General features: G+C 40.7%; 1 protein-coding gene across 2 annotated transcripts in view; it reads left to right on the top strand.

Annotated features, from left to right (window-relative positions):
- The window catches only part of kntc1 (kinetochore associated 1), a 98357-nt gene that overhangs the window by 50974 nt on the left and 20227 nt on the right, over window positions 1-27156 (top strand). Inside the window, exons 27-55 of one of the 2 annotated variants that reach the window (XM_052591583.1) lie at window positions 778-897; window positions 1085-1157; window positions 1879-1946; window positions 2057-2370; window positions 5318-5490; window positions 5580-5677; window positions 6097-6238; window positions 7370-7426; window positions 7533-7696; window positions 7774-7878; window positions 7948-8076; window positions 9874-9990; window positions 10116-10225; window positions 11672-11903; window positions 11990-12079; window positions 12250-12418; window positions 12493-12551; window positions 12685-12901; window positions 13070-13143; window positions 13892-14102; window positions 14411-14523; window positions 17134-17186; window positions 17320-17398; window positions 18663-18787; window positions 18937-19072; window positions 20114-20209; window positions 20540-20596; window positions 23095-23149; window positions 23248-23311. In XM_052591583.1, the coding sequence (XP_052447543.1) occupies window positions 778-897; window positions 1085-1157; window positions 1879-1946; window positions 2057-2370; window positions 5318-5490; window positions 5580-5677; window positions 6097-6238; window positions 7370-7426; window positions 7533-7696; window positions 7774-7878; window positions 7948-8076; window positions 9874-9990; window positions 10116-10225; window positions 11672-11903; window positions 11990-12079; window positions 12250-12418; window positions 12493-12551; window positions 12685-12901; window positions 13070-13143; window positions 13892-14102; window positions 14411-14523; window positions 17134-17186; window positions 17320-17398; window positions 18663-18787; window positions 18937-19072; window positions 20114-20209; window positions 20540-20596; window positions 23095-23149; window positions 23248-23311 (3500 nt within the window). The remainder of the gene's footprint in view (window positions 1-777; window positions 898-1084; window positions 1158-1878; window positions 1947-2056; window positions 2371-5317; window positions 5491-5579; window positions 5678-6096; window positions 6239-7369; window positions 7427-7532; window positions 7697-7773; window positions 7879-7947; window positions 8077-9873; window positions 9991-10115; window positions 10226-11671; window positions 11904-11989; window positions 12080-12249; window positions 12419-12492; window positions 12552-12684; window positions 12902-13069; window positions 13144-13891; window positions 14103-14410; window positions 14524-17133; window positions 17187-17319; window positions 17399-18662; window positions 18788-18936; window positions 19073-20113; window positions 20210-20539; window positions 20597-23094; window positions 23150-23247; window positions 23312-27156) is intronic. The other variant, XM_052591584.1, reaches the window with a different exon arrangement.

Consider the following 27156-nt stretch of genomic DNA (forward strand, 5'->3'; position numbering starts at 1 on the left):
TGTCTGAGAGTGTTTGATCAGTTTGACCTGTTGGTGTCTGAGAGTGTTTGATCAGTTTGACCTGTTGGTGTCTGAGAGTGTTTGATCAGTTTGACCTGTTGGTGTCTGAGAGTGTTTGATCAGTTTGACCTGTAGGTGTTTGATCAGTTTGACCTGTAGGTGTTTGATCAGTTTGAGCTGTAGGTGTTTGAGAGTGTTTGATCAGTTTGACCTGTTGGTGTCTGAGAGTGTTTGATCAGTTTGACCTGTAGGTGTTTGATCAGTTTGACCTGTAGGTGTTTGAGAGTGTTCGATCAGTTTGACCTGTAGGTCTTTGAGAGTGTTTTATCAGTTTGAGCTGTAGGTGTCTGAGAGTGTTTGATCAGTTTGACCTGTAGGTGTTTGAGAGTGTTCGATCAGTTTGACCTGTAGGTCTTTGAGAGTGTTTTATCAGTTTGACCTGTAGGTGTCTGAGTGTGTTTGATCAGTTTGACCTGTTGGTGTTTGATCAGTTTGACCTGTAGGTGTTTGATCAGTTTGAGCTGTAGGTGTTTGAGAGTGTTCGATCAGTTTGACCTGTAGGTCTTTGAGAGTGTTTTATCAGTTTGACCTGTAGGTGTCTGAGTGTGTTTGATCAGTTTGACCTGTTGGTGTTTGATCAGTTTGACCTGTAGGTGTTTGATCAGTTTGAGCTGTAGGTGTTTGAGAGTGTTTGATCAGTTTGAGCTGTAGGTCTTAGAGAGTGTTTTATCAGTTTGAGCTGTAGGTGTTGAGAGTGTGGTGATGTTGTGTTTGCAGAGAGAGAAGTGCATGGCACTGCTGAAGAACCTGCTGCATCCTGAAGCAGAGCTTGTGATTGAGCGCATGGCCTGCTGGGCCAGACTTCAACTTCAAGACAAGCGGCACATTTCTGAAGAGGTCAGAGAAAGAGTGACACAAAGCCTTTCAAATCATACCAATTATTGTTTTTAAATTATTATTTTCTCTACATAAAAAGTATTTGATTTGAACTGGTTTATTGTTGCATGTAAAAAATAAATTTTCATACTAAAGTAGGATTTGTTGTCTGTATGAAGTTGTTTTTTTGTACTTTTCCTTTCAATAGCAGAAGAAATCACAGATGCTAATATCACAGATTATGGTTGAAGCGTTGAAGTACCTGCAGAGCATCCAGACAGGTGAGCTCACACAGTATTGATCCTCATATAGAGGACACTAATGTACTTGTGCTAGCATCTTCCAAGCATCCGTCTGTGTCTGTTCATGTTCTGCCCACTGCACACATACAAGCCTCGCTAATTATCAGTCTTTTAATTCACTGATGGATTTATCTTTATACTGTTTTGGTCCTTCATTTCTTTGATCAAACGTCACTTTAACTTATTTGCCATTGTGTATAAAATATCTTCTGTGGATTATATATATATATATATATATATATATATATATATATATATATATATATATATATATATATATATATATATATATATATATGTATATATGTATGTGTAACAATACAACCTTGGTAATCATCGGGAAGGAGGAGGCGGGAACCAACGGACAATCAAAACAAGACTTTAATAATCAAAATAAACACAAAACAGCGCATCAGCCCCTCACGGACTACTAAAATCCACAAACACAACTAAAATCCCAGGCCTGGTCCTCTCTCGTCCTTCACTGTCGTCGCTCCAGCTTTATATCCTTCCATCTCCTCCGTGGGACTCGAGACCCGTGGGTCGCGCAGGTGTCGCTCATCTCCAATCACGCCCTCGGCCCTGCCCCACTCGTTACAATATATATATATATATTATGCATACATGCACATTTTTTTGTTTTATTAGTTAATTTTGAATTTCCCCAACAGTTAATGTTCTCTGTCCTTTCCTCTTACAGATGATGCCTTCAAGAAAACTGAATGTGAGAACAATCTGAAGATGTTCACAGCCATTGCTCATCTACAGGTCTCTGTTCATTCCTACATTTGATTTAGAGGCATTTACTGCCACTTTGTGAATGCATCTATAAGTTCAGCATCAAATGAGTGTTTGTTTTGCAATGTTCCTGACTCCAGGAAGACTTTGACATCTTCTTGACCCCGGAGGAATATGATGATCCAGCAGTGAGACACAAGTTCAACCAGCAGCTCATCACTGCATATGAGAACGCACAGGCATGGAGGCGCTCCGGGAGACAGCACCCAGACGAGGTGTCCAGCGCTCATCTGAAGGCCAATGATCCCGATGGGAAGACCAAGAGCCTGTCCACTGAAGCGGGGCTGCACCGCCTGGCCAGACAGCTGCAGAAGACTGAGCAGGAGCTGTGGGCAGACCTGGCTCTGAGAGCGCTGGATGCTGGAGATGTGGAGAAAGCCTTACAGATCCTCAGGTGAGGATCACCGATGCAGTTCTGCTCTCACCCCTCACAGAATAGACTAGACGCTCATTTTAACAAAATAAGAGGGTCATAAAAATTGCATGTCAAGAATAGGTTTCTTCATTTCTCAGTCCCTCATCTAGTTGACAAATAAAACTGCCAAGTTGCCTTGGATAAAAGCATCTGTTAAATGCATAAGTGTAAATCTAAAGCACAACCATTCTTTGGTTCCAAGCGAATACGATTTTTTTTTTTTTTTTTGAAACAAAGACATTTTAATATTCTTTAAATGTTTGTTAATAGAGACTTGGAACTGCTGATGGATCAGTCACTGCTGCTCACCAACCTTTATCAGCTGCACGTGTTTTTAAGCAAGACGTGAAAGAACCCCATTCAGTATCTCGCTGAGCTCGGTGTGAACAATGACATTAGAGGTTGTTGAAATTAGCCTGACTACGTCAGACTTCCTACTTCCGCTCAATTTCATTTGGCTTCTGTACTCAGTCTGATACAGCGTCAGAGCTTTCTGTTTGCCACCGGTCTGGAAACAGCCGGGCCAATCAACGAACAGAGGGCGGGCTGAGAGCCGTGACGTAGATGCTAAGCACCGAGTTTTACATTGTAGGTTAGAGAAATCGAAAACCGAAACGACCGCGGAAATGGGAAACGAGACACGGGATGCAAATCGCTCTGTTATGGAGAACATTCAACTCTTTTTCAAACTGAAGCCAGAACAAGAAGAGTGTTTAACAACAGGTTTACAGTGGAAGTTCAATCATAGATTTGAGTTCGATGCATGATGTCTGTGCTTCGATGCGGCTGTACAGGCGCATAACATACGTCATAACTAAACGTATCTGATTGGCTCACGGGTAACCAATGATTTTAAACTTCAGACAAGCGCCCCCTAGCGAGAGAGAAAACACTTCTCTATCATGCCATTCCAGACTCTGTCTACGAAGCAAAGTGAAGTAGCAGAGTCTGGTATTACCAGGCTATGTTGAAATGGCTGAAAAACTTAATTCTAATTTTTTATTTAAATATGATCTAAGTTCTAATTTAAAATGCATAGTTTTCAGTTAATGTGAAGAAAAGCTTTGGGCTTCTCTCCTGAGGCCACAAGAGAGTGCATTGATCATGATTATCTGTGGAAACAAGTACTACATAATGTTTAAAATAATGATTATAAACCAGTTATAATTAAGTTAATCAACTATAAACAAAACAGCATCATGTATGTAGTTATAGTTCAATACAAAGGGAGGAAAGCCAATCACACAGTATATTTTTTATTTAAACATGATTAAAGTCAGAAGTGGAAAAAACCCAGCATAAAGTCTATGTTTTTCAAAAGTTGAACTTACACTGATTTTACACGTCTTTCTAAACATGTGGCTCTTTTGTGCGAGACGCGAGTGTAACTGTGATAATGTCCCTCTAGAAAATGCTTTAGATGTTTATTCTGTGTGAGCCGCTTGGTTTCAGTTCTGATGTAAGCAAGATCCTCTCCATAATGATCTTCTTTTTTCCAGAGATATTTATGAACGAACACAGTTTATGAACATATTTATGAACGAACAGTGGCTTCAGCTGGACAGGCAAACAAAAAGATTAAAATGCCATCACTCTTGGGCCCAGTCCTACCCCTTACCCCTTATACTCTCCCTACCCCCCCGTCTCACGCGTTCATGTAGGAATTATCTCTGTGTAAACCAGCTTCAGCGCTACATGGCTGCACGAGCGAACAAAGACACACAAATGTAAGCATTTAAGATTTTAACAAAACAATCATTTGTTTTATGCTGGTTTTCATTAATGAAATGAGCCCAAAAAGATATTTAACTCAAGCTGAGAAGTCAAAAATGATTAAATCCCCATCAGAAATATTAAGAACTAATGCAATACAAACTTTTCAAAGTTAAGGCATGACCATTGGTCTGCAAAAGGCTCTGGGAGCATTTAATGTGAAGAACTAAGTGTGAAACCATCAGGAACCTTTTAGTCTGCAGTGCCACTAACCTTGAGTCTCCAGAATAACATGGTGTCAGGCTCTCAGAGGCTTTGATTGGGTAACACATCCTAAAAAGTGTTGTGAAATACATGAAGACTGATTTTATAAGCTTTCTGGAGCGATGAGTTGACCAGCATCATGTTCTTGTAGCACTCTCAAGAGTTGATCTTCAGAATCTGGAAGTTTTAGGAGCACAGTTTTCAGGATTGGAGATGGTCTAAAACTGACCTCCCAAAACTTACTGCAACATGGAGCCAAGGAGAAACATGGAGAACTTGGAAAAACTGGAAAAACAGCGTAATGAAAAGCATTTACGGTTTAAAAGCAAATAGAAAGTCATATTTCAAATCTGCAAAAAAATTAAGAAAATAAATATCATTAAATATTTTCACAAATATTGACGTTTTGAGCAGCTGCATTCCTCTGAATCAATGATGGAAAAAATGGGATTTACAATATAAAGCAATTTACAAAATTATTTTGACAAGATTGTTAATGAGTAACGTCTCTTTTGAGTGAATGTGCACATTTATGTTAATAGATTTTACCATGCTACTACAACATTTATACAACAACCACAATCATTCATTTAAAAATTAAGAAATTCTTTTAAATTTAAATCTTGTACAAGAAATACAACAAAAACTAGTTTGATGCATATTTTATCAATATTTTAGGAATTGAACTTCAATATTTCCAGTTCTGACTTCAGTGGATTTCATTAAAATCCTCTTGAACACAACTGCTCAAAACAATCTAAATTTATGAAACCCACACATTCAAAACATTATCATTCTGACATTTTGAATGTAAATGTTGAGTGTAAGTGAAATGTTAAGTACTGTATATGCTTTATAAAGTCCTTGGATCTGGTGTTTGTGTGAATGACAGCGCTTCCATGCTTGTGTGATCTGTCCTCTTATCTCTGGTGTGTTTGTTCCTCAACAGTGAGCTGTACCAGCACCACTCGAACTGCAGCACGGGACACGTTCTGTTCAGCACGGCCCAGCGCCTCTGTCAGATGCTGGAGGAGAACGTCCCAATGGTTCTTCCAGAGCAGGTCAATCTGCCTGCGGTCATCCATGGACTGGCCTGCCAAGCCATTACAGTCTGCCACAGTGGTACTGACACACTCCTCATGTTCTCATGAATCAGCTTCAGCAGTTACACATCATTCCTTCAAACAGTGCTTGTGTTTTCCCTCACACAGACCTTCTGCTGGACTGCTTGGAGCTGTGTAAAAGCACCAGAAGTGCTGCAGATGTCTACAGACAATGTCAGATTGAAGATTTTGGGTTTTTTGCTAAGGTCAGCTTGCTAAACATTGTGTACATGTTCAGCCCCCCGATGACATTCGACCGAGGCTACAGCTGGGAGATGACAGCAAACAAAAAAAATCCTATTTCTGTATCCTTAGGCTGAATGGCGATTATAGCTCAGTATTTTTTAATGATTTTCAGTTTGAAACAGAAATATGGGACAAGAAAGTCTTGATAATGATATCAGGAGGTCTAAACCTCAAGAAGCTATGATTTCTTGGATTAAATATGAGCAGCACATTTCAAAGAAACTGATATTTCTGCAGTCAGCGCCTCCTGCTGGCAGAGAATGAACTTGCCGTTTTGGTTCAGACTGCTTCGTTTGATTCTATTGAAAGAATCCTTCCCTGAACAAACCATAGATCAATAATTTAACCCTCACACTGTTTGTTAATGATTTATGTTCAGGAATCTGCATTGAGTGGTGAAGAGGACGCATACGCTGAATCTCATTTTCAGGATGTCTTTAATGAGGACTGTATTGTGCTGGATCCGGTCTCTGTGCTTCCTCTTCAGTATAAGATCACCAGAAACCTGCTGCCGCTGTCCGGTGAGAGCACATGGACACTGCTTTCACAAACAAGTGTTAATATGGACATTTTTGATGTTCAGGAATCAGTCACATGAGCTACAGGCAATATAGAGTCATTGCTAAGCTCAGTTTAATTACATTTTTCAATCAGCTAAATCACTAGATGGCGGGTCAGGTCATAGTCTAACGGTGTTTTAAGAAATAAATTGGTAAAAGATTAAACTGGAAATGTCTGTGCCAGACTGTTAGTGTATTTTGTAACTGGTAGTGAGCTGTTACTGTGTTCAATCCTTTAGTAGGACAGTCATTAACCAAGAGTGTGTGGAAGAGTGGAGCACACAACCTTGCTCTGATAACACAACGCTCTACCACTGAGCCACAGGAACACAGATCTGTTCATAACGTTTATTAGAAATATAATAGCAGGAGAGTGGCTTATTGGAACCATAGTGTGCAAACTACACGACAAGCTAATAACATGGTTGTCAGCATGGAAAGGTATAACTGCTGCTTTCTGCGGTGCAAATGTGTTTGTGATGAAAATAACAGTATGTTTTCGTCAGTTACTAGACCTACGGATCGATGCATTTTTTTCATCTAGTGGCGAAAAGTGTGAATTAATGCAAAATACTCATTGCACTCCTCTAGTTAATTAACTAACACAGGGGAACAAATATGATTACAATTTATTTTAATGTATTTAAATATATTATAAATATATTATAACTGTCTTTTTTAAGAGTTTGTCATAACTTAGAAATGTTTGTAATATGGGAGAAAACTGTTTCACAAGTGTTAGTAATGTGGATTTCAAATGCAGTCCATTTGTTTAGAAAACTGATAGGTTACCTCATTTACCATCAAGGAAATGTAAAAGTAAATATCATTAGCATAGCCCTGAAAGCTAACTACAGAATTCATGATAATGTCTCCCGAAGGTAGCTTATCCAACATGAAAAGCTGAGGTCCTAGTACTAAGCCTTGCAGCACACCATACTGAACTTGCAATTTAACCTCTTCATTTACCATTTACAAGAACGTCTTACTCTATATGATGTGCTTAGATGGATCGTTCACTCAAAGATGACATTTTTATTATAGTAAATATTTGGACTTGTTATAAACACAAGACTTTGTCCTTTATTCCAGAATCAAGGCTTTACCCTTTTGACTGTTCCTGTCTGTCTTACTGTGATCTCAAAGCAGGTAAGAGTGTATGGACTAGTATACACTGAGACTGATCATAGAGCACTTTTCACTAACCCTGAGGTAAGATGAAGGAAAGGGCTTTGAGTTCTCTCCTCTTCCACAGACACGGATCTGGTTGGGCCTTTGCTCAGTCCCTTGGCCTCTATGCTGCAGACGCTACAGGAGTGCAGTCAGCTGGAGCTGGCTCTCAGACTTCTGATGGAGTCCTACGGCAGCATATTAATGCACTTCGTCTCTAACAACATGGACATCTCTCTCAGCATGCAGGTCAGGACCCTGTAGAGTAGATAAGTGACTGATAGTGTAAAGAAGTGCTTCTGCTGATGGTGTTTGTCTCATTTCAGCTTCACTCTAATAACCGCATGGCCAGAGACAAACAGACTCTGGACAGGATAGAGAAGACGGTTCTCTCGTCGGTCACTGTGGTTGTGGTCTCCTTGTTACAGAAGGTAGGGTATATCTCTGCTTCTCTCTCAGGAATGCTGTGCATCAGTCTCTTCATTAACCCTGTGTTACAGGTGCTCAACTGGAGGGTGGTCGACTCGGATCTGGCCATCGGGCTCTGTACTGTTCTGCCCAAGGCAGCGGTTGTGGATATTCTCTGGAAGATGATCGCCAGTGCCTGGCAAAACTATGAAAAGATTAAGGTTAGGCTGAAGTTTGGTTTCTCATTTACTAGTAAAACCTTAAACACTAACTATTAAAGTCATCATAAAGTCAAAATGAATCCATTTTACCTTACTTTCTTTACTTATTCTATTTTCTAGTATTTTCTTGGCCTGAATGGGCTGGATTCATCTGTTTATTTAATTCCTGAAAGCACATGTTTATCTTTGATCAGAATAGTCATTAATCATTAGCAATCATGACTTAATAAAAAGACGTAGTTAAACACCTATTACACAGATAGTTAATCTTAATTTTTTAGCTGACATCACCTAGACCTGAACATTTGATTATTGAGCATTTAAGACCTCTGTTATGCTGTGTTCACACCAAACGCGAATAGAGCGTCATATTCGCGTCTACCGCGTCTAGTTTGCCGCTTGAGCATTTTGAGATCATTCGCTTCATTCAAGCCTGAAGTTAACTTCACAACAGACGCGAATTCGCCAGCTGAGTTCACGCACGATTTTTAACCACCATTTTTATTCGGATAATTTTCAAAATATTACTGTTATCGTGTCATGAAATGTAGTTTTAAAATTATTTCAGGCGAGAATGTAGTTGTTTTAAACTCAAATATGCGGTTTATTTATAATGACAACGTCTATTTAAAAAATGATCTCCGGTTGACTGCTCACCATAGACTGTATAAAAACACTGCTCACTGACAGCATCAGTTGTTCCTCTATGTTGAATGAGTGACTCCTAGCAGGCTCCTGACTGGTTAACAAGGCGTGAATTGACGCCACAGCTCAAATTTTTCAACTCGGGCGGCAGACACGAATTCGCGTCAAACGCTAAATGCACAAAAAGCACCATTCGTGCGTCAATTCGCGTCATCTGCGCCACGCTAAACGCCTCATTCGCGCCGCGAGACCTCCAGATGTGCGTAAACGCGCCTTTGCATTGACTTAACATTGAAATCGTTTGGTGTGAATACAGCATTATAGATGATGCAGTGTTAAATGAACACGTGTCTCTGGTAAAAGAGTGTGTGTACATGAGTCTGGACACAGGAGCCGTGTGTGTGTGCTGTGTTCTCAAACTGAACGTTATAGGACAATAACCAGAGCAGTTTTCTTGGTGAAGGTAGTTTGTGCACAGTATTAAATGGAGGAGTGCCAAAGATTGGGGAACATAGAGTACTGTTCAAAGATTTGGGACTAATAGAATCATCTGAAGACTGGAGTAATGGCTACTGGAAAAAACACAAGAATAAATCACATTTCATTGTGTTAGTATTAATAGAAGTGAATTTTAACTCTAATAATTCTTCACAATATTACAGTTTTTATTGTACTTTTTGATCAAATAAATACAGACTTGATGAGAATAAGGTTAACAGACTTCTTTCAAAAACAGATTCAGCCCCAAACCTTTGACCAGCAGTGTTTACTTTTCTAATATTTGGTTATTTTACTTTAATCAAGCTCAGCTTTTCTGAGTATTTTGAATTAAATGCCAAGAGCATAAGCAGTATTTTTCCAGTCTGTTTTGATCATATTTACCAGTGATGCCAGTATTAGAGAAAGACTCGAGGACATTACTGTTGAAAACACTGTACTGCAGAAATACTGTGATTAACTAATGTGAAGCAATAATGACAGTGATAGCACAGGATGATGTAAGATGCTCTGAAGAGTGAGTGATCTTCAGACTGCTCCTGCTTTAGTGAGTGTTTCAGCAGAAGAGCATTGAGCGCTCAAGTGACGGCAGCAGGACTTGCGTGGCCAAGCACCCCACACTTCCTGTTTTAAGCTTCTGTTTCTCTTCTGTAGGTCGTTGCGATGGTGGGAGCGCATCTCAGTTTTTTGTATAAGGATGAAGAGGAGAGGGGGAAGTTTCTGTCGGTCATCACTGATGCAGAGTGGGGCGTCCAGCTCGGGAAACTCGGGGTCAGTCTCATTATTCAGCCCATGTTTGACAAAAACAGGCTTTTTTTAAATCATCATTTAATAATACATTTCTTTAAACCACACAATACGCATAGTTTGTGTCCTTTGACAATTTTTCCCTGTAGGTCTCCATCCAGTCGGTGTTTAGGCAGTGCGCAGAGACGAAGAGAAACTTGATCCCTACGCTTGTGAAGAACAAGAACATCACTCCTGACATCATACTGCATTACTGCAGGCAGGTGGAGTGTGCCGCTCTCGGAGAGCCTCGGATTGGGTCTGGGTTAGGAAGAAGTAGAGCAATTATTTTAACACTAATATTTTTGATGAAGTGTACAAATGCAAATAGCGTTGTTTATGCATTACAAAAACAGTCTATAATGCATTTGTTCATTTTGTTGTGTACGGTGGTAAAGTGCAGATCCTTAGACACTTAACTCAAACTGTAGTTTAATTAGTTTATTCATAAAGCACATTTAAAACATACCCAGTCAAGACAGACAAAGAGACAAATACAACTTTACACCCTAAAACAGATTAACAACATACAGAATAAAAACACAGGATTTAAACAGAAACCGTAGAGGAAGATCTTATGTGGAGAGGAAGAGTGTTCCAGAGTCAGGAACCGCTCGCTCATTAAAGAGTTAAAGTGTGAAGGAAGGAGCGACAGAAGAAGATAGATACAGAATACAGAATGAGAAGGGAACACATAAACTGGGGAGCACAAACAGGGAAACTCTTAATATCAGCGCAGAGCTTGACATTGTTCCAGTGTAGAGAGGTGAATGCTGGGTAATGTGCTCCGGTCAAGACTCTGGCTGACGCATTTTACACCAACTACAATCAGAGCAGAGAGGATTTAGAGATGACACAAACACACGCCGGATTACAGTGTTTCCCACAGACTGTGTGTGGTGCCTCTTCCCCGGGAATTTACTGGAAAACCTAACTTTAATATGAGAAAAATAACAGGAGGAAAAACAGCACAACTGTCAGGGCATGACATCTGAGATTTCTATTGAAAGATGAATATAACAGTCAGAACATGAAAAATGAGGTATATCTTTGCATTAATGTAAACAACTTGAGGGAGCAAAACACCGGAGGAAAACTTCAGGATTTGCATGTACTTCAGATTTCTTTAGAGAGAAGTATTGTTTTTACCCTGAATGAGAGCTGTGAGCATTAATGAGCATCCAGCTGTTTCTGTAGCTCAGTACAAGATAGAAACCCTGTAACTGACCGAACATGAAGACCGTAAACATGCGGCCCGGGAAATACAAGAATATATATATATATAGATGTGTATGTGTTATTTATTGAAGTACCAGGAGAAACAGGCATGTTTTATGTGCTTGTCTGTCGTGTGAGAGATGTGCTGAGGTGAGGCCAGTCTCATGTTAATCTGGAGTATTACAGCATCCTTCATATCTCCCAAGAGTCTTCAGTTTCATCTGATTTCAGGACACACTCAGCTCTACGTGTCTCTCTGTAAAAGAGTGTTGTGGCGGAGCTGAAGAGTCAGTAATGATGAATCTGATGTTTCTGACGGACACACAAATACTACTTGACTAAAATGGTCAAGATGTGTTTGTGCGTCTGAAGCATGAGGATGTTCAGTCACGTCTGATAGTGAAGAGGAAGAGGTGGTTGATTCCTGTTCATCTCCTGGTCTCTGCAGCACGTTTGGACTGGACAGCGGTTCTGCTATCAATCTGTACATCACCACGCTGCTGCTGCAGGAGGACCGGTGGTATGAGATGGAGATGGAAGAAGGTGATGCTAAAGCTAGCCTGCAGTGTTCAGAGTCTCTGCTGGGAAGAGATGAGAAGCTGGAGAGAGCGCTTCAGATCGTCCCTCAGCTGGGCTCCACTAAAGACCTGGTGATCAGTCTCAACACGGCCCTGACCAAGGTCTGGACACACACACATCTCTGACCCTCTCTCAGATGTACTGCTTTACTGTGACGTCACAGTCTGTGCTAATGTGATCTGTGCAGCTGAATCCATACAACTACGAGTGGATCGAGAGAGTGCTCCGAACTATTCAGATGGCTGACGAGAGCACGTCCCTGCTTCCCCTCGCTCAGGTCAGTCAGACGCCCCATGAGCCTCAGCCCAAACTAACCTTTCTCTAGACAGAGCTGAAGTGACTGGTTGTGATGTGATGTATGATGTGTGTTGTGATTCGTTGTGATGTGATGATGTGTCATGTGTTGTGGTGTTATGATGATGTGTGTTGTGATGATGTGTTGTGCAGATGGTGGGGTTGCTGCAGCATCTGAAGTCCCACCGAAGGATCTCTGCTCCCACTGACCTGGAGAGCTCGTATCTCCTGGAGAACGCTCTAGAACCCACGGCTCTGGCTCACACACGCCTGCCCTTTCATCTGCTCTTCCAGAACAACCACGCCTTCTGGAAGATTGTCTGTGTGTATCAGAGACCTGGCTCTGCTGTGTAGTTCATCCTTGTTCTCTGTTGTAATGTGATGTGTCCTCCACAGCTCCAGAACTCAGTGAGGACACTTTACCCACGCTGCTCCTCATCTGTAAACTCATGAAGGTGGGAGCGTTTCTGTCTCATTATTGTTTAGTTAGTTTAAATGATTTACCTGTGTTATGTGAATATAATAAACTCATGCTAGGAACTAAACCAAATGGAGATGTTCAGTGTTTTTCTGGTTTGTTTTCCCCAGGTGAACCCTGATAAGCTGTATGTTCTAGCTGTGAACCACGTGTTCAAGACGAGTCTGTTGCCTCTGCTGACGGATCCGTCCAGGAGAAGCCCGACGCCTGCTCCCAGTAAAGACTTGTCTGGTGTGACTCAGAGTATCTTTACACACGCTCTGTGCATCCAGAATCTGGAGCTGGCCGCAGCCACGGTCCATAAGATAGCCCAGGAGCTTCCTGCAGGTGTGTGTGTGTGTGTGTGTGTGTGTGTGCGACTCACTGGACATGTCCTTCATACACGCTGGCGCTGATAAACTGTGACGGACCTGAGTGAAGGCAGCACAGTAAAGATAAAATGAATTATATTTTATTTTTCCGTGTCTGTCTTTATTTGTAATTGTTTGGTTCCAGGTGCACAGAAGACCGATTTCCTGAAGTTCAGCTTGGAGCTGGTGCACAAGTTACTGCAGTCTGAGACGCTGGAGGTAAAATATCATGTTGAGTTTGGGACACATTGTGTGTGTGATGATGTAAAACCGTTTGTGCTTTCTGATAAATAGATAAACGTGTATGGACCTAGCTGTTAAATCATGTGTCTTGAGATCGGATTTTATTCAGGGTGTCTGATACTGTGACTACTAAACATTTGTGCACATTTGTTTTTATTTGTAAAGTCCTTTTTCCAAGTTACACAACAGCCCAATATGAGGATTTATGATGTTTAATTATGACTAATGAGCAGGCACAATAAACACTAGGCAGCAAACTTATTAACACTGAAGGAATAGATCAGCCAGAAGTGTAATTTTAATGAAAGTGTTCAGTGAATGTGTGACTGTATTTAATGTGTTGGTCTCTGTCCTGCTGAAGACGGAGTGATGTTAAATATCAGTAACACAGAGACCACATCTGATTCACTGCGTTCAGTGTGATATTAAACGACTAGAACAAGATCAAATCTACTGAAAAACACTGCCAAAAACATTCATAACATAGCATTTAACATTTTTAAATGAAGCTAAAAATATTATGTGTTGTTTTAATGAGCTCCTAGCCTGAAGATGAGTAATAATCAGTGCTTCTGAGTGAGTGTGTGTGAGGAGGAGGCCTGGTCTGTGTCCTGGTGATGGCTAGCTGACGAGCGAGCGCAGACTCACACAGAGCATCTTCTGTCTGACTGACTCGTGAAGCAGCTGTGTTATCTCACTGAGTGTTTGTGTGTTTCTTCTCCAGGACAGTCTCCAGACTCGAGGTGAAGCTCTGATCTCGAAGCTGCAGCTGCAGTATCAGCGCTCGGCCACAGAGAACGCTCTGCTGTCGTCTCAGCTGGGCTCTCCAGAGCTGCTGAAGCTCACAGGGCTGCCGGCGAGGCTCATCGTGGCCCTGTTTGAGCACAGCTCGGTGCTGGAGCGCATGACGAGCCCTGCTGGACTCCACTACCCCGGTAACACTACTGCTCTACTGGAACCACACTGGGGCTCATCATGGGGCTCATACAGCCAAAACTATTCAGCTATCACTAAAAAAAACTGTTCTGTTTTCTTTTTTGACCTACCAATGATCATTTGTCACTTTGACAGGCTGTTTAAAATGTATTGTCACAGTCAAAAAAAAGAAAAGGTAATCAAGTAATATTGGGGGAGAATCCATAGAAATGTTAAGATCAGCTGCAGAGTGTGTGTGTGTGTGTGTGTGTGTGTGTGTCTGTCCAGTCGTTTGTATTTACACTCTGCTCGTTCTGTAATTGGACAGATATTCACAGCGTGGCCAGAGACATTGCGTCCATCAATGCTGTGGATCTTCTGAAGATCCGGAACATTCTTCTGGAGAAGTGGTTGTGTCAGACAGGACAGTCCAGTGGAAAGGTAACACTGCAGAGTCTCCTGAGGAACAAACACCTGTATCTGCTGCAGTAGATCTTGCTGTTGTGCTGTGTTTACAGAGTAGAGGAACACTGTGACAAACGCTTTCATTACATTTAAGTACTTTAATAAACAGAGACGAGATGAAAATACCATCTAAACCCTATAGTGTTGTCACGATACCAAAATTATGTTTCGATACCGATACCAAGTCAAGAATTGTGATTTCGATACTTTTTGGATACTTTTCCTGAAAGGGGAAAATACACTCTCAAATATCATTGCTGTGCTTTATTTTAAATGTACAATATGGAATTTTTGGCCACCAGGGGTCACTCATTCAAAATAATAACATAAGACGTACTTTGATGACGTCGGGAAAGAGTGTAAGGCTCATGGGAGTTGTTGTTCATTGGAACACGCGCTCTGTCTCTCCCTGTCATTCCTCACTCATTCTAACTTAGTATTTTGACAATCACGTCTTTTCGAACGGAGACGGTTTAAACGGCAACAACATAAACATGAATGCGCATGAGCGCTTTTGTGGACCTAACTTAACTTCTGGTAGACTTCCAAATAGAATCAATAGATATTTTATGATGTTTGCTGCGTAGATCAGGCGGACTTAATGAAAATGCAAATTCATTATTTGCCAGCAGGAGATGTTTTAAAGCATAGACATAAAGTGCCAGAAATAGAGGTTTCCCCAGTAACAGCTGTAAACAAAGCAGAGCTGCTACGCTCACACGCTGCTATCAGGCATATAACACGCAAGTCTTCCTTCAGAAATACAGCGATATAAAAACACCTGTGCCTCGTTTTGATATTTAAACATATAAATGTAAGGAATTATTATTATTTAACATGCTGTACGTAACGTTACTCATGTTTATTCAATGAAGCCTTTTTGAAAAAAGATCAGTTTTAAAATTGTGGTGAGTCTCCAAAAATAAATAAATGTATGGGAAACACCCCGTAGAACATCCACCTGAGCCCAACTTCAGTCTACTCACCACCTTGACTTTAACTGTGTTTGTAGAAGGCACCGCAGCCAGACCGATATACACAATACAGACTGGAGGTCCAGGCGCGTGCATCCGATGAAACCATCTATATGAATTATGAGATCCCATCAAATCAATATTCCATCTAGCTAGTAGTAATATATGTTAAAAAACACGGCTGCCTTTCGTTAATAATTATAATTACGTTATACTATGATATCGAACAAGTTAAAGAACTGCATTTGAAGCTACTTTATTCAGCTAGATATAGAACAAATGTAGATTTACATGAGAGGTAGTCCGTCTGCGTTTTACACAAGACATCATCGTTTCACAAAATATACGGATAGATACAGTTAGCTGAATAGATGCATACCTGTTTATCAGAATGCAAGCGAGTTCCCAAAACCATCTCGGGTCATTTATTTCACGCGTGCGTTTGCGCTTCACAGAACGTGCAGGCAAAGCATAATCATCATCCATAACTAAGTTATTCATTGAGGTTTAAATACGAATATAAACAATATAAAATATTATAGTCTTGATCAAGGCTACTACTTTTTCTTCTTCGTCTCGTCTTTGTTTCTGTTCACCTTTGTATTTGGCGGTTCCGCAGGAAGTTAGATAAACTAGAGGGGTCAAAGTTTATATGACATCATAGACGGGCGACAAAACGGAAATAAAGAAACGTGCCGTGTCTTCTAATTAAACTATAATTTTCTCCGGATTTGAAAGTTTGTGGAAACTGTCGGGATGATGTAAGTACACAACTAAAAAATATATATAACATAGATATAGTGATTTCTGCTATTTTTAAAGCAGAAAAATTACATATTGCACCTTGAAAACCAGGACATGATTCTAATCATATAACACACTAATAAAGGAACATATGAACAGCAGATATATTAAACATTTGAACAAAATAGGAAATCTAAAAATATAAAAAAAACAATTAGAGCAACGACATAAATGAAATAAATTTAGGTGAGCGCCATCTGTGGTGAGCGTCTCATGTGTTTCTATTTCAAATCCGAATAAGATATCATGAAAAATGAGACTCCTGCAAATATTGAGACTGTCTACACCCCCCAACCCCCCAAATATAAAAAAATATATTTCCCAATAGTATTGAAGGCTTCTACAAACTATTTAGTCAGTAGAATATTTTTTTCAGTTATAAAACACTAGACAGAAACTTAGACATCATATTAGTGATTTATTTGAGCACTAGAAAAATACAATAATAATAATTGGAGTAAGAAAAATAAGAATAAGATAAAAAAAAAAGATTTAACTTTGTTTGCCAATTACAGAACATCCTTTTTACTACCAAGACGCAGTTTCCGACCGTGAGTTACTCCATAACTGACACAAACAGTGCTTTAAATATTTTAGGCACACTAGGTCTATTTAACGAAAGCATATGCAAAAGTAAACCGGTGTCTTGTTCACTAATCATGGGAGTAACTCCTGCTGAAGTGTGAGCTGTTGTTTTGTGAAAGCCATTACGTCTGTAGTGTGACCATCCAAAGCCCCAGCTTGAACATATCTGCTTATGATTTAGCCTTCTTAGACAGCACTGATGTTCATGCTTGCTTTGTTGTAGGACATTCATCAGGACTGCGTGACTGATATAAATGATGATCCTGATCTCATGAGGTACTAATAAAATATTTTGGAACTATACCATATCATTTGATGTACCAGAACCAAGTGGATTTCCAGTTGTCCTGTAACGTGGTAGAAGTCCTGCTGAAGTATGTGTCTCCCCGATCTTCTCTTTCTACTGCAGAGTTGTGTACTTGCTGCAGATGCACCCCATGGATATAAGTGCTCGACTGCTCAGCCCCATCCTGACAGCACAGACATGGGTGAGGAGCGCTTTACTGTCTGTGTGTGTGGGACTTATTTAATATAACTATAAAAATGAAATTATTAACAATAGGGATAATTGTATGATTACACTTACCGTATTTTTCCGGACTATAAGTCGCACTTTTTTCATAGTTTGGCTGGTCCTGTGACTTATAGTCAGGTGTGACTTATTTAACATGAACAGAGAGAAATGAACCAACAGAAAACATTACTGTGTACAGCCGCTAGAGGGCGCTCTAAGCTGCTCAGTTCTCCTGTAGTCTACACTGAAGACATGGAGCGCCCTCTCGCGGCTGGAGACGGTAATGTTTTCTCTTGGTGCTTGGTTCTAAATAAATGTGACTTATAGTCCAGTGCGACTTATGTTTTTTTTTTTATATGGACTATTTTTTGACATATTTTTCCTCGAATGAGTAATGGTTGTTGAACCCAGCTGTATAGAGAAGTTTTGATGAAGCAATGGGTTAAAGGAGTTGGGTGTCATCAGCGTAGCAGTGATAAGAAAAGCCATGCTTCTGGATGACAGATCCTAATGATGTCATGTAGATGGAGAAAAGAAGTGGTCCAAGTACTGAGCCTTGAGGAACCCCAGTAGCAAGTTGTTGTGACTTTGAAACATCACCCCTCCAAGACACACTGAAGGATCTGTCAGAGAGGTAGGACTTAACCCACAGGAGAACAGTTTCAGAGATGCCCATCTTTCTGAGGGTGGACAGGAGAATCTGGTAATACACGGTGTCAAAAGCAGCAGACAGGTCCAGTAAGATGAGTACTGAGGATTTTGAAGCTGCTCTTGCTAGTCGCAGGGCTTCAGTAACCGAGAGCAGATCAGTCTCAGTTGAGTGGCCACTTCTGAAGCCAGATTGGTTGCTGTCCAGGAGGTTGTTCTGTACAAGGAACATAGAAAGCTGGTTGAACACAGCTCGCTTAAGTGTCTTTGCAATGAATGGAAGAAGGGATACCGGTTTGTAGTTTTCAAGAAGCACTGGATTTAGAGATGGTTTCTTGAGCAGTGGGTTTACCCGAGCCTGCTTGAATGCTGAGGGAAATGTTCCAGATTGAAGAGAGGAGTTGATAATGTGAGTAAGTGAAGGTATGACTGAAGAAGAGATCGCTTGAAGGATGGGTCAAAGAGAACCGGAGGCGGATATTTAATACAACCAAGTTTTAAAAAATGTATCTCTCCATGTTAATTAACCATTGCTGAATCTTGCTAACACTAAACTGAGCCCATCATTTAAGATGTGTTGATCTGTTCAGCCCCTGGGAGGATCAGGCCTTCGTTTGACCTTTGAACACCGCAGTCGAGCTCTGGTCTGTCTCACACACTTAGCAGATGCTGCCACCTTAGAGACGCTTTCCAACCAGCCGAGCAGCAAAATCAGGTGAGCTGCACCAGCAGTACTCTGTTCATGGGCTCTCTTATTTGTGTTCAGAATAGATGTGCCCAGTGTTAACGCAAACACACTTTTGGCATTTGTTTCATCATGAATGAATCTGCAGCACTAATGAGCATGTACTGATGTTTTCACAGATATTATTTGAAGTGCTACATGTATCTTGCCCAGATGGAGGCCCTGAACATTCCCTATACCTTAGAAATGTTCATCAGCAGCCCCAAGGAAGGCATGATCAAGGGTTTATGGAAGAACCACAACAATGAACCTCAGGTAGATAGTACTACTAATATTACAAATAGGGCTGCACAGTATATCAGAATAAAATCGATATGGCTTAGTGTGATTGTAAATCTGTGCAGGCTTTGATTGAATCGAGCTCTTCTGAGGCGCTGGATCACAGCAGAACTGCCTCAGGACGCTCGAGACTAGGGCTGCAACAAATTATTATTTTAATAATCGGTTAAACTAATGATTATTGGTATGATTCATTGACTAATTGTCGTTTTACTTCACTGATCAATCAGTAGACTTTGATTATTCAGCTTTTCAATTAGTTAAAATTAAGGTACATTCTAACAAACAAATAAAGGTAATCACTTCAGCACAAAATGATATGACAGACAGAAACTCTCTCTTTCACCATTTAATAAAAGAAAATCAAGTTGTATTTCTCACTGAAAGCGACACTGACTCTGGTATTTCATGTTAACAGTAAAGCTGGTCAAACCGCGTTCTTCTCCGTCTTTCTCTGCCTCCCTGCCCTTTTAGACAACTTTGATTTAACTTTGTAATCATTAGTCAAATCAAGATTCACCTGCACAATTCATCAATTCAGAATCAGAACACATTTACAAAAAGTCTAATAGAAATGTATGTATGTATGTTTGATGGATTATGAGCTAGTGCAGTGTTGAATGACTGAAACCGTAAACTAATGCCTGGATGATTTAAAGAGCTATTCAACAGAACCAGTATCATTTATATTGTGATCAACATGATACCAGTCACTGATACTCTCGGAAACAGACCATTGTACATAATTACATCAACATACAAAAGCATTCACAGTTTGTTCAAAAGGAGAAATGGCTTTTACGATGTGCACAAGTGTCTAGATGATGAAGTGGAGGATGAGATAGTTGTGAGAGTTTCAGATCTGCTCTGAACAATGCACCGAAGCGGCCGAGAAAAACTAATTGATCTGTGTATCATCTTTAACAATGTATAAAACGTGTTTTATAGTTTTAGATGTTTGTGTGTATTTGTGTCATGTTCTTCAGTAAGTCATACATGTGTTCTGTGTGTTCCCAGGCGGTGCGTCTCGTGGCAGAGCTCTGTCTGGAGTATGAGGTGTATGACCTGCAGCTGTGGAACAGTGTCTTACAGAAGCTGATGTCCTTCAGTATGGTGAGCGCTAGCACTGAGCTAGCACTGAGCGAGCACTGAACTAGCACTGAGCTAGCACTGAACTAGCACTGAACTAGCACTGGTGCAGTCGTTAGCTGGAGGCTTTTAGTGCACACACTGCCTACTGAAACATGAATAATGGAAAACTATAACTTTTGATGCTGAGAAAATCTGGAAACATGATCCGTGAGTTCTGCATTTCTATAGATTAGGAGTTATTCTTGGTATGGCATTGAATTGAACAAGTACAGTTGAAGCGGTCATGTTTGTTAGCCTTGTGTTCACTGCTGTTTTAAATGTCATCAAATCTTTCCTCTTTTTCTTTTGTAGACAAGCTACTTGCAGAAGGTCCTGGAGGCTCTCATATCAGTGCCCAGCCTTTTAGAGGTAAAATCTCACTAAAATATTCCTGCGTGTGGGCCACATCGTGCTTAGCACAATCACAATATAGACATTTACAATACAGAGCAGGGCTGTACACTCAGTACGGTTTATCCACAGCTCCGGTGATAAAGAGGTTGTTAGGTGAGCATCACAGATCACACAAATATAACACAAGTATGAAGCATCCGTATCATCTCTGAACGAAACACAACTAGTGCAGTTCTTCACTTAATCAGGCATCAGACGCACATTTACTGCATCAGTTTAGTTTATACAGCTCATTATTGTATATAAAATTAATCATGCCCAAATGTTGACGTTCTTAAGAAGCGCTCACAGTCATCGAGATCGTACTGAATCAATATCAGGAGTATCAGTAAGATCTAATAACATCAGAGCATCATGATTTCCAAAATCAGCTTTAAGTGCTGTCTCAGTACAGCTCTAAACCCGACGGAAGACTTGATCAGGTCCAGGGGGTTAAACCAGTCAGACTTGACCTGGTGAAATGAACCGAGAAATAGAAATATTTTGACATCTACACCGGTCAGCCACCACATTTAAAACCACCTGTTCAGAAATCATATAATACTATAAATATAATACTATAATCTTATTACCATCAGTAATAGCAAAGATGTTTTCCAGTCATAGCAGGCCTTTTAAACAATGTATTTAATTTGGAGGGCTAAAATCATGGTCAAAATGATCTTTTATTAGTAAATATCACTGTTTTTTATATACAGTATTGTTCAAAATAATAGCAGTACAATGTGACTAACCAGAATAATCAAGGTTTTTAGTATATTTTTTATTGCTACGTGGCAAACAAGTTACCAGTAGGTTCAGTAGATTGTCAGAAAACAAACAAGACCCAGCATTCATGATATGCACGCTCTTAAGGCTGTGCAATTGGGCAATTAGTTGAAAGGGGTGTGTTCAAAAAAATAGCAGTGTCTACCTTTGACTGTACAAACTCAAAACTATTTTGTACAAACATTTTTTTCTGGGATTTAGCAATCCTGTGAATCACTAAACTAATATTTAGTTGTATGACCACAGTTTTTTAAAACTGCTTGACATCTGTGTGGCATGGAGTCAACCAACTTGTGGCACCTCTCAGCTGTTATTCCACTCCATGATTCTTTAACAACATTCCACAATTCATTCACATTTCTTGGTTTTGCTTCAGAAACAGCATTTTTGATATCACCCCACAAGTTCTCAATTGGATTAAGGTCTGGAGATTGGGCTGGCCACTCCATAACATTAATTTTGTTGGTTTGGAACCAAGACTTTGCCCGTTTACTAGTGTGTTTTGGGTCATTGTCTTGTTGAAACAACCATTTCAAGGGCATGTCCTCTTCAGCATAGGGCAACATGACCTCTTCAAGTATTTTAACATATGCAAACTGATCCATGATCCCTGGTATGCGATAAATAGGCCCAACACCATAGTAGGAGAAACATGCCCATATCATGATGCTTGCACCTCCATGCTTCACGGTCTTCACTGTGTACTGTGGCTTGAATTCAGAGTTTGGGGGTCGTCTCACAAACTGCCTGTGGCCCTTGGACCCAAAAAGAACAATTTTACTCTCATCAGTCCACAAAATGTTCCTCCATTTCTCTTTAGGCCAGTTGATGTGTTCTTTGGCAAATTGTAACCTCTTCTGCACATGCCTTTTTTTAACAGAGGGACTTTGCGGGGGATTCTTGAAAATAGATTAGCTTCACACAGATGTCTTCTAACTGTCACAGTACTTACAGGTAACTCCAGACTGTCTTTGATCATCCTGGAGGTGATCATTGGCTGAGCCTTTGCCATTCTGGTTATTCTTCTATCCATTTTGATGGTTGTCTTCCGTTTTCTTCCACGTCTCTCTGGTTTTGCTCTCCATTTTAAGGCATTGGAGATCATTTTAGCTGAACAGCCTATCATTTTTTGCACCTCTTTATAGGTTTTCCCCTCTCTAATCAACTTTTTAATCAAAGTACGCTGTTCTTCTGAACAATGTCTTGAACGACCCATTTTCCTCAGCTTTCAAATGCATGTTCAACAAGTGTTGGCTTCATCCTTAAATAGGGGCCACCTGATTCACACCTGTTTCTTCACAAAATTGATGACCTCAGTGATTGAATGCCACACTGCTATTTTTTTGAACACACCCCTTTCAACTAATTCAACTAATTGCCCAATTGCACAGCCTTAAGAGCGTGCATATCATGAATGCTGGGTCTCATTTGTTTTCTGAGAATCTACTGAACCTACTGGTAACTTGTTTGCCACGTAGAAATAAAAAAATATACGAAAAACCTTGATTATTCTGGTTAGTCACATTGTACTGCTATTATTTTGAACAAAACTGTAAAACTCCTAACATTGTGATTGTACCTCAGGAACCGTGCAGGTGATGGTCCTTCCCATCATCACTGGTTAGACGTGTGCTGTCTGTCACACTCAGATCAGCTTTTATTGTTATTATTATTCATGTACGCAGGGACAAAGTCTGTCCAGGATCTGGAGGAGTGTGATTCAAGCCCCTTTCCTGACCGGTAAGAGACTGACACACTTACACATGTATTCTTGTGTAAGATGCATGTCATTATCATTACTTCAGTGTGTTTAACTGTGTGTGGTGTTGATTTCACAGCCTCTCTTCCTCTCAGCCCTCGACAGCATGAGATCATGTACCAGACATTTGTGCTGCTTCTGAAGTACGTCTGCAATATTTGTTATAATATTCATCCAGAGTTTGGAAAGATTGTAAAACGTTGTATTTGTAAGGTTTGAAATGTGCTTCAATCTTGAACACGTGCTCAGAGATGTCCATTACTGCCTCTCCCTCTCTCTCTCTCTCTCTCTCTCTCTCTCTCTCTCTCGCTCGCTCGCTCTGCCTCTCTCTCTCTCTCTCTCTCTCAATTCAATTCAATTCAGAAGGCTTTATTGGCATGACAAAAAAATACATTTTGTATTGCCAAAGCATCAAAAAAACAACATAGAAATTGATTTTGAACATTAAGTACACCAAACATTATAATAATAGTTAAATAAAATAAAACATAATATTATAAGATTAATAAATAAAGTAAAAAAGGATTATAATGCCGAAATCATTTCCATAAAACACACATAAACTAAAATAAACTAACACTGAACTTGAAATTTAACATTATATACATGTGTGTAGGTCTTATGGGGTGTTAGGCTGTGTGTGTGTGTGTGTGTGTGTGTGTGTGTGATTGGGTGTGTCAGGCTGTGAGTGTGTGTGTGTGTGTGTGTGTGTGTGATTGGGTGTGTCAGGCTGTGAGTGTGTGTGTGTGTGTGTGTGTGATTGGGTGTGTCAGGCTGTGAGTGTGTGTGTGTGTGTGTGTGTGATTGGGTGTGTCAGGCTGTGAGTGTGTGTGTGTGTTAGGCTGTGAGTGTGTGTGTGATTGGGTGTTTGCTGCTCTGCTCTTCCCTCAGGATGTGGAGAGATGCTACAAATCTTGCTCCTAAATTGGAGCATTTGGCTTCTTCGCCAAGGATGAATCTAAGTTTTTGGGTTGGATTACAGGTGTTAAATTGGGGAAATATCTTATTCATTTTAGGGTAATATTGGTCTCTTATGTGTTCGTATTTGGGGCATTCTGTGAGGAAGTGCAGCTCGGTCTCCGGCACTCCCAGAATGCAGTGCGAGCAGAGTCTGTCCTCCCGGGAGAGCCAGGTCTGTCTCGATGGCCAGGCTGTGCTCGCTGAGTCTGTACATCGTCAGGGTTTTCCTGAGCTTCACATCATTCACTGTGCTCAGGTAGCTCGCAACACTGTACTCTCGATTTAGTGCCGAATAACATTCCAGTTTGTGTTGGTTTTGAGTGGTGTTTGTCCAATGGGTGATGTACTTGTCTTGTTCTGTGTTGATAATGTGTGTGAGTGTGTGTGTGTGTGTGCTGAGGCGAGCTGATCTCTGCAGGAGAGAGCTCAGTCAGTCTCAGCACCAGCTGGCACAGGGGACTCCTCGTTACGCTCAGCTCTTGCTGTTTGAGGGCTTTATAATGGTACGTGTTGGGGTCACTTGTTTTCAGGTGTTTCCAGAATTTGATGGCTCGTTTTTGGATGTTGAGGAGGAGAGGGTATTGGCCCAATTCTGCCCTGCATCCGTTGTTTGGTGTTTTTCTTTGGACTTTGAGTATTCTTTTACAGAAATCTAATTGTAGAGTTTCAATCGGATGTTTTTCCCAATTTAAAAAATCAAATTTTATAGAAGGACCCCACACTTCACTGCCATATAAAACAATTGGTTCAATTATTGATTTGAAAAGTTTGAGCCAAATTTGGATTGGGATGTCAATTTTGATTGATGGTTTTATGGCATAGAAAGCCCTCTGAGCTTTCTCTTTGAGTTCATTCACAGCCAAAGTAAAGTTACCAGTTTGAGTTATTTTCAGGCCGAGGTAGGTGTATGCTTTTGTGCTCTCAATGGTTCTGTGTGAGAGTGTGAATGTGTGTGTTGGTCCCTGAGATCTGGAGCGTTTCTGGAACATCATGACTCTAGTCTTCTGGAGGTTGACGGTCAGGGCCCAGGACTGACAGTAATCCTCCAGCAGGTCCAGGCCGTCCTGAAGCCCCTCTTTAGTGGGCGACAGGAGGACCAGGTCGTCTGCGTAGAGTAGACACTTGATCTCCGTGTCGTGGAGAGTGAGACCTTGAAAGGGAGCATGTTCTAACATATTGGCCAATTGGTTGATGTAAATGTTGAAGAGGGTGGGGCTTAAACTGCATCCCTGTCTCACTCCGCGCCCCTGGGGGAAAAATTCGGTTCTTTGGTTTCCAATTTTGACAGCGCATTGGCTGGCTGTGTACATCGATTTGATCAAATCATAGAATTTCCCCCCTACTCCACTGTCGATAAGCTTTAGGTATAATCCTTCGTGCCAGATTGAATCGAATGCTTTCTTGAAATCAACGAAACAAGCAAAAATTTGTTCTTTGTTTTGATGTACATATTTGTCAATTAGTGTTTGTAATGTAAAGATGTGATCGGAAGTGCGACATTTTGGAAGAAAGCCAATTTGGGATTTACTCAAGGCATTGTGCTTCATAAGGAAGTGTAAAAGTCTGGCGTTTAAGATGCTGCAGAGAACCTTCCCCAGGTTACTGTTCACACAGAGCCTCGGTAGTTGTTGGGGTCTAGTTTGTCTCCGCTCTTGTGGATGGGGCTGATGAGGCCCTTGTTCCAGATCTCAGGGAAGAACCCTACACACAGAACATCATTGAACAGTTTGAGCATGGCCAGTCTGAAGCTTTGGTCTGTGTGTTTCAGCATCTCGTTCAGGATGCTGTCTACACCACAGGCTTTCTTGGACTCAAGGACTCCTAATTTTTCTTCCAATTCTTTCATTGTTATGGGGAAATCTAAAGGGTTTTGGTTTGTTTTAATTGATCTTTCCAAATTGTCTAGTTTATTAATTATTCCATTTTGATTAGAATTTTGAATTTCAGTTGGGGTGTATAATTCCTGGAAGTGGTTTTTCCACTTCTCCCCATCTTGGATTGCCAGAACTTCTTGATTTGGTTTGTATAGCAATTTCCATTTATCCCAAAATTTGTGTGAGTTTATAGATTTTTCAATTTCTTCAAACTGCTTTGCAAAAACTGTGCTTTTTTCCGCCGGAGTGTGGGCTTTATACTGTTTCAGTGCCTCACAGTAAAGAAGTCGGAGGTCAGGATTATCTGGTTGTCTGTGTTTTTGATTTGATAAGTTTCTGAGGTTTTTTCTCAGAGCCTTACAGTCCAAATCAAACCATTTGTCAGTATCTAAATATTTTTTCTTTGGTTTAACAATTGCCAAATGACTTTTTTTGTGCTGTTTTGTAGAATATGTTGTTTAGGTCTTGTACTTCCTGATTGATGCCGAATTGGTTTTTAGGGTATTCCTGTATTTGGAATGAATGTATGAGGGATCGTATTTCTGAAGAATCGACGGCAGTGCTGTAATTACTGGCACTGGTTTCTGTCCATTTGAAAGACATTATTTTGCTCATTTGATATGGGGTCCTATTGGTTGGGGTGATGTTTCAGATTGCTTTATATAGAGGATGATTTGGCTGTGGTCTGAGAAAGGTTTCAGGGGTTTGACTGTGAATGCCCTCAGAGAGGAAAGGTCGAGATCTGTGATAGTGTAGTCTACAGTGCTGTTCCCCAGAGCTGAGCTGTAGGTGTATCGCCGAGCGAGTCTCCTCGCAGTCTCCCGTTGACGATGTACAGAGCCAGTCCTCGGCAGAGCTGCAGCAGCTGCCGTCCGTGAGCGTTCACCGTTTCATCACAGTTTTGTCTGCTGGGGTGAGAAGGGTATAAGTGGTTATTGCCTGTGATGAATCTGCTACCGTGCGATTCGATGAATCTAATTCTGCTCCTGTTCTGGCGTTTAGATCGCCCATAAGCAGCACATTTCCCTGGGCCTGGAAATGGCTGATTTCTCTCTCTATGTTCTGGAAAGTTTCCTCTTGGAAATACGGAGACTCGAGGGGTGGAATGTAAACTGCACAAAGGAAAACAGGCTTAGATGCTGATATCATTCCTT

This window comes from Carassius gibelio, chromosome A5 (assembly GCF_023724105.1).
Source record: "Carassius gibelio isolate Cgi1373 ecotype wild population from Czech Republic chromosome A5, carGib1.2-hapl.c, whole genome shotgun sequence".
Lineage (NCBI taxonomy): Eukaryota > Metazoa > Chordata > Actinopteri > Cypriniformes > Cyprinidae > Carassius > Carassius gibelio.